General features: G+C 42.7%; 1 protein-coding gene across 1 annotated transcript; it reads left to right on the top strand.

Moving 5' to 3' along the window:
• The first annotated feature begins 1,050 nt into the window (after positions 1–1,050).
• LOC133575117 (uncharacterized) lies at positions 1,051–9,411 on the top strand. Its single transcript, XM_072912270.1, has 3 exons — positions 1,051–1,169; positions 1,611–3,334; positions 4,322–9,411. The coding sequence occupies exons 2-3, from the start codon at positions 1,682–1,684 to the stop codon at positions 9,095–9,097; spliced, it is 6,429 nt and encodes a 2,142-aa protein (XP_072768371.1). The 5' UTR covers positions 1,051–1,169; positions 1,611–1,681; the 3' UTR covers positions 9,098–9,411.
• The last annotated feature ends 2,842 nt before the right edge of the window (positions 9,412–12,253 follow it).

The raw sequence follows: 12,253 nt of genomic DNA, 5'->3' as shown, positions 1-12,253 counted from the left end.
AGTATGCAACACCAGATTGCTAAATATATATAGACTAAATATGTAAATGTTTAAAACACCCAACTGCTGAGTAAAATGCGTAAAGGAGCTATTATTCACTTAGTGAGCAACTTTAACCTTGGCTGCAAACAAATATTTTCCATCAGCGTCTGCTCAAGGATCTAATAATGACTGAGAATTATTGCTGATCTCATGCGGTATTTGGAAAGAGACAGTTGGCTTATCCAAACTGAAGAGTCAAACATGTCCAGGCAACCTCGTGTGGCTTATGTCTGTCCTTCTGCCAACATTAATGAACAAAATGGGCACATTGGTGCATGTGTTTTATCAGCTCTCGTCAAAGATCCAGGCATTAGGAGACAAACATGTGAGCATACCTGTCTCATGTTATGCAAGGATACAGTCAGCAAACATGCTGCATTTGACCTGTCTAAGTTGGATGGTCTGCAACCACCTTTGACCTGCCCCCTCCCACCCCCAATCCCCACCACCAAGACCTTACCATGAATATAACATACTTACATTTACACTATGTGTGCTTTTGTATGATAAAGATCATAGGATAGTAGAGATAACAATAGGTGGTCTGTACAATGTGCTTCGTATCATTTGCCAGCCTGCCCGAGCAAACAGCGAGAGCTATGGCTATCTTCCTCTGATAGTATGGTTCTATATATAGTTGGGCCCTGTGACTGAGCTGGCCCTAAGTGTCAGATTCCACATCCACTCATCCGCCCTGGCTGGATCAGCACCTGCTGCTAACTATAAACCCACCCGTCCCAGCTCTCACTGTAGGAAAGCCAATGCCCGCCCGAAGCTCAGCTCAGGGATAGAAAAGTGAGGAGCCAGTGTGGACTCACAAGGCGCTTTGACCAAGGCCAACTCAAAAGGGAGGGGCAGAAATGGAGACGAGAGCACCAGGAGGATGCAATGTGTCGGTGAGAGATGCCGCGCTTTGCGTTTTCTATTGAAGTCTGAGCCATGTCACTGCTTTGGTGCTCTGAAGCAGTGAGGCTCAGTCACTTTGGACTCTACAAAGCAGCTCATTCTCACATGGTAAACTCCTGAAGACTTGAGGATTTAAAAGACTCTTCATTGTATGACTGGGAGATATCCCCGTACATAGAAGAACTCAGTGGTCGTTGGAAAGGACTCATCGTATACCAAAGGTACAATATTGAACATTTTGCCCACCTCATTCCATTTTTAGACTGAAGTTTTTTTGTTTCCATTAATTTTTGTGGTGAGCTATTGACAAATACATTTGTGAATGTAACCTCAATATAAATTATGTCTGATTGAGTTATTTTTTATAACATTTTAATGTATTCTACAGTATTACAATTTACTATAACGCTAGTTTTTGTTTTCATTCATTTTTGTGGTGAGCCATTGACAAATACATTTGTGATTGTAACCTCAAAATAATTGATGTCTGATTGAGTTGTTTTATACATTTTACATTACAATTGACTATAATGCTAGTTTATTATCAACCAAACTCAGCACTAGTAGTTACAGTTTTCAATGTGTAGCTCTTCAGTTTATATGTGAGCACAGATATAAATGAGTGAGCTACACACCAGCCAGTTGACCCTATCTCATTTCAGGAACATAACCAAGAGCAGGACGATAGAGGCAGACTGAACGGCGAAGGGACTTTGGCGCTTGTGGACTAGTGATGGACAGCTGGACTCTTCAAGGGGACAGTTACTCTTTCCTACACAGTGCACCCTGCACTCCATATTCCTTGATCCATCGGGACGGATCCCCCAACCACGTTGAAATATTTGACATCATCAGCTCTCCGATCCAACACGGTGCCATCTCTGAGACGACTTGCCTGTGTGACATATTTGGGGATGATTGTGAGTCACCCTCGCTTTCCAGCAGCCCTGCTGTAGGGGCCATTGTCCATTCCCAGACTGAAGCAGAGGGGACAACAGCCGCATCACCACCACTGGATGATCTGAATGAGTCCTCGGGCTCGTATCATACGGCCCCTTGTTCCAGTGAAGGAGAAGAGGGACTTGACGACCAAGTAGATAAGATTCACAGCCCTCTACTGCAGGGTGAGTCCTGCAAGCCCACCATTGAGTGCTCTGAACTTTCTAAAGATAGTAACTCAAGTTTTGAATCAAAAGGTAAATCACTCCTGCCACAGATTAGTTCTGAAGTTGACACTGTTTTTGGGGAGAGGACACCATCTCCTGGACACAACAGCTCCTCAATCTCATCTTTGTCTTCTTCCTGTGCTGAGACGAGATGTCCACGCTCAGTAAATCATCAAGAACAAGGTAGACTTACTCCAAGAAATAATAATCCCTCCCACCAATCACTTACTCAGAGTCCCTCCCTTGCATCCATGAACTGCAACATCGTATCCTCCCTTGAATCAGTGAACAGCCAGTCTGAGGTTAGAGAAGCAGGAGTTTCACCTGGGCCCACACCCACTGATTGTTCTTCTCAATCTTCAAATGTAGACTCTACATCCAACCTTCCATTTGATTTCCCTTCACCTGGCTGTACAGAAGGCCAGTCTGAAGATTCCCTTCTCCCCCCTGAGTTGAATAATACACCCTCCTCACTAAATACTCCATCATCATCTCCTTTCCCTGAACTGGGAGGAAGGGTGTCCTTTCCTGATCTCATGAGCAGAGGCTCCACACCTGATATACAAATAGAAAACTCTATCCAAAACTCTGAGTTGCTTCAATATCTCACCAAAGAAAGTACAATTCCACCTGAAAATCTAGACGCAGGTTTGCACGCTGAGTTTGCCAGTGGGTCAAGACCTGCCCCACGATATACGCCCCCCTCCCCTGGTATTTCATTCATCCCATCTCATGTTGAGAGTGGTGGTTTGCCTGAATTAAAGCACACCTCTCCGTCACCTGACCGGTTAGGTGCTCCATCAATGAACAAGAGTTGGTCAAGAACTTCCTCCCCTGGATCCTCCAGGTCTAAGTCAGCATCTTCTGAAATCATCACTGCGGCCTGTTCACCTGTTATCAGCTATAGTTTATCTCCATCGCCTGGCATTAGGAGCACATGTTCTTCCATTGAGAGTACACACACGGCTCCTTCACCTGAAATCCGGATCACAGCATCCTCACCCAAGGTCAAAAGGAGAGAATGCATGTCTGAAGAGCACTCAACACCAGACTCTCTTCTTTTAGAGTCATCAAGGAGTAACACCTCCTCCCCGCACATCACAGGGAATTCTTACTCTGACGGGGACACTTCCCTGTTTCCAGAGCTGCGTCGTCTCTCCACACCTGAGCCTGGTAGGACAGATGTGTCTCCTGACAGACAGAGCCCTGCCTCAAACAGAGTGAGTACGCCACGTGACTCATCTCCTGTGTCAGACTTCTTAAGTGCTGAAATAACTCAACCTGGGTCTCAAACATCTTCACCACAGTCGATACATCAAACTCCCTCACCTGAGCTGAGATACCAAAGCCATGATTCTTCACCTGATCACAGAAGCAGAGATCAATCACCCCCTACAGTCTGTCCAGATCACCGATATAATCACTGTTCACCATCAACCCTCTTAGCCGAATACAACTCACAGTATTTACTGCCTACTCCTCGGTTGAATGCACCCGTGCAAGTTATCTCCTCTTCACCTGATATTGCAAACACACAGGACCACATTGAGTTGGAAAAAGAGTATGTGCAGCCTTCATCTGATTGTCATAAGGTAGAAAAAACATCTACAACCAAAAGCAGTTCCCCTGTTGAGATATTTCAGTCACCGGTTACTAATTCACCCTTTTTAACTAAGGATAGGCTTAACAAATCAAGGATTCACCAACGTCCAAAGGACAGACTTCAACAAAAGGTATCCTTGTATAGAGAAAATCAAGACCCTCAACGAATAAGCCATTTCAATGGCCCTACGAATGACAACAAGTATTTTCCCCCTGATTTGCTGTTCAATAGCAAGGATAGACCCAGCAAATCTCTCCAGAGAGAGGAAAAACGACTAAATCAACATATACGTCATTTGTTGAAGTCTGAAAACAAAAAGTCACATTGTGCATCTGATCATTCGAGGCAAAAACTTGGAGACAGAGCAAGGTATTCACAGGATATGGCCCAACATCTACACAGAAGGAAAACTCCTTCTCCGCCACTAACCAGATTTACACCCATACACATAATAGCCCCAGAGAAACCACACAGACAGTGGCAAAGCAGAGGCCACTCTGACTCTGCAGCATCTTCAGAGAATGGTTATTTAAAGAAGGCTGTGACAAATAGGGAAAGCCCCAATGATAATAATAGTAAGTCCCACATTGTCACACTGGCGAAGCAATTGGAGAGGGAGAAGAGAATGCAACTGGAAGAGGAGAGAGAAAGGCGATTAAGGGGGATAGAGGGAGAAAAGGGGAGGGAGGGGTGGGAGGAGTGGCATAAGGATGCCAGTTACAGAGGGGAACAGGTTGAGCTGTCATTCAATGCCAAGAATAGAAACGGGCCCACTAGTCGCAGTACAGCCCCCACAAGCAGAGAGAGTCGTCAGGGACTGCCAACAGTGCATTCCTATTCAGAGAGCTTGCCTGCCACTACAGAGCCACAGGAACAGAAAAGTCTGCTTAAACTTGCTTCCCAACAAGACAAGGGTGGTTGTCCGACCGGGCGACTTCAGCCTTCAGCACCGCAAAACAAGATCAGTGCACGATCGGTCACAAACAGGCCCGGCCGGAGTTCGAGCTCCAGTATGGGAAGTGAGTTGGATGAGGCAGACAATGAGGTGAAGTGGCTCACAGACGTGGCTTTTCGTAGCCTGTCCAGCCCAGAGGTAGATTATCTCGACATGTACAACTCCAGCCACCGGTCATCTACCAACATTTCCCAGCCGTCTACTCAGGAGAGCCCAGCTGGGGTCAGTGGTGTCTGGCCGACTTATGCTGACTTTAGGGGTTCTGCTTCAAAGCTGGAAAATGATGAATACTTTTTCCAGCAACAACCTCTGTACCATTCAGACGGAATGGATCCATCACACCCCTATGAAATGGGAAGCTTTGAGTGCATAGATGTGGCTGTGGAAAGAGAAGAATCTAAAAAGATGAAAAGAGGAGTACCAAAAAGACAAATCCAGTTAAAGAAAAAGGAAAGTAAGGATGACAGCAGTGAAAATAAAAGTCCTGGAATGCTTGCGATGGAGAACAGCACTTTGCTTGAGAGCCATTCTGGAGAGGTATTTCTGAGACAATACAGTACACCAGCAGAAGTCCAAGAATGCTACACTCCTGAACTCTGCCATGAGCCTGAACACAATGAAAGAAAAAACAAACTGCAAAAATCTGTTTCTCTGGATGAAACATCCTCTAAAACCAAGATGGCCACTTGCCTTATCAAAAGTATCTTGTCTAAGAAGATGCAGGGTGCTGATAAACAACCTGATGAACCTGATGAGGAGGAAGTAAACACTACCGAGGACGACCCAGATCCCATTCTATACTCAAACCCCTCTAAAGATCTTGCTGTGAATAGAGAACAAATACAAAGAGATGACATGAGGCCAGTAAAGAGTAATGGAGACCAATACAACACGCAAAGTTCAATCAGCAGCAACAGAATTGGTAACTTTTCACATACTAACCACAAACAATCGAACTCTAAAGACAGGAATACAACCGCACCCCCATCTGAAATCAGATCCCAGTTAAGAGTGCCATTGGATAGCTGGCAGTCAAAAGATGGAGTACAACCAATAAATGAAAGAAAAACATGGCAGGAAAGCGACTCAACAAATGCCAACACAGGAGATCCTTCTGTTACTAGAGCCTACAGCACACCGACTATGATGACAAGCCAACAACAGGAATGTGAACACATAGAAGTCCATAAACAACTGCAACAAGGTGAGAGTCGCCATACACCAAAGGGAACACAGGATGCTAAACTTAAAAATGTAGAAAAAAAGAAAGCGTCTCTGAATGTCTGCCTCACTCCTGAGGCAGAAAAAAATCCAGATGCATCTTCACCAGATTTCAGACAACTGGAGGAAAAGGTCAATGTGGATTTCAAAATTGAGGATGACAGGTATGAGAATAATAAAGTAAAGGGCCCCATCCACAAAGTCAGGGATGTTAGAAGGCTTGTTAAGAACACATATAATCTGTCATTCAAGGCAACCATGTCTGTGTCTCCTTCAGATATTAATGAAGAAAAGATTGTACATTTGAAAGAGATTAATGAAGACAGAATAAATGAGGATGTGAGTGAAAATGTGCAAAGAAAGACAGCGGAGATGCGCGAGGAAACAAATAAGTGCACAGTGAAGATGGGAGAGAAACAAAAAGTGGAGGTAAAAGATAAAAAGCTGCCTATGCAAAGTGAAGAGAAGTCTCAATCTCAGTTGCACCCAATGCAAATACAATGCAAGGCAGTTTGCTGGCGGGAGGACAAGAATAACATAGTACAAAGCCATAAAGACTCAGGTGAAAAAATACTGGCTTCTGCAAAAGGAGAGCAAACATGTAATTCAGATATACAACAAGGGATGCAGGAACCACCATCTAAGGGAGGAACAACCAAGTCCTGGCAACAAACTTCAAATATGGAGGCAGAAACACAGAAAGAGACAGAGAGTGAGGTGGTAATGAGATCGGACAGAAAACCTCCCATGTTAGTAAGTCTCCCCAAACTTACAAGTAAGGAAAGAGAGGTGTCCACTGCAGTTGTGTTAATCAGGGATGCATCCAGACAAGAAAAGACAACCCAGGAAGATTTTCACATTTGTCCCCAGGCGCAAGCTGCCACACCTTCACCTGAAGTCACAGCCACAGGCAGCGCCCCAAGCACTAGTAGTCACTCAGTGTCCATGTTGTTAAAGGAGAAAGGCTACCAAGCTGACATTGGAGCAGTGATGGGTGACAGCCAGAATTCTGCTGGAGGAAAAGGGGTCCCACGTAAGCATGTGAATTGCTTAGAGATCCCATTCCAGACTCCTTCAGATGGTCAAAATGAACCCCACAGAGAGAAGACATTGTCTTCTTCATCCACCATGTCCAGCTCTTCATTTTCATGCGACCATGCAGATAAACCAACCAAGACCACAGAGGACGAGGTGGGTCCTACCAAGCACAAAAACACAATTCCACAGGGACCTCCACAGGACCATATGCAAACTCCAAACAAACAGAAAGAAACGGAAGACTTTGAAGGAGTAAAAAGACAGGACTCAACTTTTCCCCCGAAGTCCCCTGTGGTACGACGATTCCGACATCAGCCCATTGAGGTGAAGTCCCTTTCAAAAGAGACAATCACAAAACAAGAGATTACCACCAACAGCCCCAAAAACAACAGATCACAAACCATAGAGTTTAAATCTATTGCAAAAAATACCGACAAGCCAATAGTACCTCCAAAACCGACCTGCAAATTTATACCTGCAGATTTTGGCGCCAAGACAAATGAAGTGCCTTTCAACATAAAACCGCAAAGTGAGGAGAGATCTCGAACAATTGTAGTGTCATCTCCTACAATCTACAGAAAGATCCCCACTGAGGCCTCCTCAACGTCTAACCAAACAAGAAAACTTGCTGTGTCCACCGTATCCAGCCTCAAGCCCCCGCCAAGCAAAATAACAACAGCCAGCATCTCAAGCCTTGCAAATCAGTCAGCAACTGAAGCTTCTAGAGACAGAGATGAGCAGCAGTCCCTTCAGGAGTCACCTGCGCGATCGGTGCATACTACAACTGCAACCTCAGCTCCTGCGCCAAGTGTCACTTCCACTGAGAGTGATCCAGTTGAAAACCAGGTTCCTGAACTTCCACATGCAAGCCAGCGAGCTAACACACATGAAGCAACTCTGTCCACAACCTCAAGCCATCCCAAACCTCCTGCTGCTGTCTCCACAACAGGATACATACAGCAACAATACCGCAGGTCATTGTCCAGCGAGCACGCCCAAAGGACCACTGACCTGCATTTGTATGCCTCCGATGACCCTCCAAGCTATGATGAAAGAGAGAGCTTTAGTCCCCTCATGCCAGATTTGACCTCCAGAAGATCAAACCGCTATCAGAACCCGTCCCACCCTCCTCCGTGTTCCTGTACGGCAGGCTGCCCTCCTCCTCTTCAGCCTGCTCTCCCACCTCTTCCTGCTCCTCCACATCATCATCATCATCATCATCACCACAGCCCCCACAACCTCACCCCACCACACTCCCCAGGTCATGTCATACCTCACCATGCCCCCCTACGTCCCCATCAGTACAGAGCTGATCCTCAGCCTGTAATCTTCCAGCCCAGCTCATCACCAAAGTCAAGCCCTCTTGGTCCTAGCCATCCGCCCGCCATTTACCAACCTCTTCACCAGCCTCCCACTTGTCCTCCCAACCCTTCGATTATGCCAGTGGAACGTCCAATGCCCATTGAACCCCGGCGACTCCCTCTACACAGATCTCCCCAGCAGCAGCCGCCAGGCATGCCTGGTGCTCCATATAGTGATCCTGGGCACAGTCACTCCCCTGGCCTGGGTCCCATTGATCCCCAGTATCTGTATGGGTCTGAGTACGGGGGTGACAGCTCCAGTTTGTACTCTGAGAGCCACTTTGGACAGACACCTCGTAGAGTCCTACTCGATCCTGAAACAGGGAAGTATTTTTACATAGAGGTGCCGATGCAGCCCTTGAGGAAGATGTTGTTTGACCCAGAAACCGGCCAGTATGTGGAAGTTCTCATCCCCCAGCAAGCCATGTCTCACTCAGGCGTATATCCCTCATCAGCAGCCCCGTACTCATCCCTCCACAATCCCAATATGTACGGCCCTGCTCCACAATACATGCCCTACGCCGCTCACCCTCCACCTGCTCACCCCCATCCCCAGCCACCCCGATATCCCGAAGTCTCTGCTTCGGCAACAATGCATCCTAACGGGCCCAGTGGCAGCTACAGGAGTTGTTCTGGTCAGGGGTCCAAGCCAGAACCCCAAAGCCATCCACCGCTGGACCAGAGCTACCTGGACGGTATGTATTATGTTCCCACAGGGATGAACGCAAGCGCCAATACCACCCCTTCAGTCTACCACCATAAACATCCCTCCAGCCTTCCTCCATCAGGGGGGAAAAGGTCCTGAAATAGAGGACACAAGCCGTCTTCCTGGAGCCTGTCGGGTTTTAAATACACACTGTATAAAGAGGGTGCCTAATGTTAGCTTGTAATGTTATTGGAGTTTTCATGTCGCTGTTCAAAACGGTTGTTGTTTATTTGCTGCTGCTGCTACTTGTTAACAATATAATAACAGTTCAGTTATTTGGATAATGATTTTTAAAAACATAAAACTCCTACCTTATACAATAATATTTTGTCATTTTTGATACAAGGCAGTACACTCAACAGCCATGCAGAAGCACTGTTGCTATTGTGTGTATACGTTCACGACAAAATGTGTCCCGGGAATCTTGAAAATTGTAAAAAAAAAATTCAGTCACTTTGTCATTGTCTTTTCTTTAAAAAAAAAAGAAAAAAAAGAAGAAGAAGTGAGGACTGGGTTTGTGCAAATGATGTCTGCAACAGCAATGCCAATAAAAATTGTCAAGAACATATTTGTCACTGAATATTTTAGAAAGACTGCCTGCAAAAAAAGGGGATCTGTATTAGATTATCATAATTATGTGAGTGTGAATGTTGTCTGTTTATCAGTGTTGGCCCTGCGATGAGGTGGCGACTTGTCCAGGGTGTACCCCGCCTTCCGCCCGAATGCAGCTGAGATAGGCTCCATCACCCCCCCGCGACCCCTGAAAGTGACAAGCGGTAGAAAATGGATGGATGCATCACAGATACACCTTATATATGCGGTTCACACACATATTGATGACATGGGATTTGGTTTCTGGCACATTCAACAAGTTACATTGGGGAATATTGTGTGGTTACATTTGTCCGAAAAGGTGCAGGAAGAAGCAGAGCTTATTTAATCCTACATCTTCTTCGTGTCTATGACTGATCATTCATTTACACCATACTACACTGACAATAACTTATGCATTTATATTGTGTCATTAAAAGGTTTGTTCACTTCCTGTGTGAATCTCAAACATTTCCAATAGATAAATGGAAAACTACAGATATTGAGGACTATAATGATACCATAGAGCGAAATCCCAACTCCATTTTCCTCAGTAATGTGACACAGGAGGAAATAGTTACAATCGTGAAAAAATGTAAATCCAAGACTTCAACTGATTGTAATGAAATTGATATGGAAACGATAAAAAAGGTTATTGAAGAGATCTCAGGACCATTAATGTATATTAGTAACCTATCATTTCAAACAGGTACATTTCCAAACAAAATGAAAATAGCTAAAGTTCCACCAATTTACAAGACTGGCGACAAACATCAATTTACAAACTATAGACCTGTTTCCTTACTTCCACAATTTTCTAAAATCATTGAAAAACTGTTCAATAATAGATTAGAGAGTTTCATAAATAAAAATAGAATACTCGAAGAAAATCAATATGGATACAGAGCTAATGTTTCAACTTCGATGGCTTTAATTGAAATTACAGAAGAAATTACCAATGCTATAGATAATAAAAAATGTGCGGCAGCAGTTTTTATGGATCTAACTAAAGCATTTGACACAATTAATCACAATATTTTAATCAAAAAACTAGAACGATATGGCAGCAGAGGGTTAGTCTTAAACTGGATAAGAAGTTATCTAATGAACAGGAAACAATACGTGAAGGTAGGCGAACACACGTCTACAACGCTAAATATATCCTGTGGTGTACCTCAGGGATCAATACTAGGACCTAAATTATTCAATCTATATATAAATGACATTTGTAAAGTTACAAAAGATTTAAAGTTAGTATTATTTGCGGATGATACAACAGCGTTTTGTTCAGGAGAGAACACACAGAAGATACTACAAATAATAACAGAAGAAATTAACAAATTAAAAAGACTGTCGTTGAATCTCAGTAAAACTAAAATAATGCTATTTGGTAACAGTAGAAGAGAAAGTCAAACACAAATACAAATAGACGGAATAGAAATTGAAAGAGTAAATGAAACCAAATTTCTTGGTATAATGATTGATGATAAATTGAACTGGAAATCTCACGTAAAAAATATACAACATAAAGTAGCAAGAAACACGTCAATAATGAATAAAGCAAAACATGTTCTAGACAAAAAATCACTTCATATTCTCTACTGCTCACTAGTGTTACCATATCTGAGTTACTGTGTAGAAATATGGGGAAATAATTACAAAAGTACACTTCATTCATTAACGGTGTTACAAAAAAGATCAGTTAGAATAATACATAATGTTGGATATATAGAACACACAAATCCTTTATTTATTGAATCAAAGATTCTGAAATTCTACGACATAGTGAATTTGCAAACAGCTAAAATTATACACAAAGCAAACTATAACCTGCTACCCAAGAATATACAACAATTCTTCTCAAAAAAAGAGGAGAAATATAATCTTAGGGAGAAATGTAATTTAAAACATTTGTATGCACGTACAACACTTAAGACCTTCAGTATATCAGTATGTGGAATTAAATTATGGAATGGATTAAGCAAAGCAATCAAACAATGTACTAATATGATCCACTTCAAGAAACTCTTCAAACTTAAAGTGTTTACAAAGTACAAAGAAGAAGAACCATGATAAACATTCTGAATTTATTTAACTCATCCATTCTTTCATTCTTTCACTCACAAAATAATCTTACTTATTTCAACATATGAAATGTAACTTACTTCACCAATTATTATTTATTTACTTATTTTATTGTGATTACTTATGGAGTATATTGTGAATAAATTGAGAACAGGAAGTGAACAAAAGTTTTAGCAACTGTTATGTAAAAGAAAAGGGGTAGGATTAAACAAGCTCTGCTTCTTCCTACTCCTTTTCGAACATGTTGAAAAGAGAAACTGGAGATTGTGATGTATCATGTTGTATACTTGCATGTTCGAAATAAACTCAAACTCAATAAACTCAAACTCAACAGATTGATGAAAGTTAAAAAAATAAATAAGAAGGGAGAAATGGAAAATTACATACAAAATAATCAAATGGCGCTAAATAAACAAAAATTAATTATTATAGCGTGTACAGTAAAGAAATAAATAATAGGTGTTGGAAAAATTATAACACAAAATTTTGAACAATTAATACAAATAATGAGTAATTATAGTTATATATTTATGTTGTTAATATAAATTACTTACTAATTATGGATTTTTTATTTAATTA

This window comes from Nerophis lumbriciformis, linkage group LG35 (assembly GCF_033978685.3).
Source record: "Nerophis lumbriciformis linkage group LG35, RoL_Nlum_v2.1, whole genome shotgun sequence".
NCBI classification, from domain to species: domain Eukaryota; kingdom Metazoa; phylum Chordata; class Actinopteri; order Syngnathiformes; family Syngnathidae; genus Nerophis; species Nerophis lumbriciformis.
Note: the sequence above shows the minus strand (reverse complement) of the source record. Positions and strands in the feature narration are given on the sequence as shown.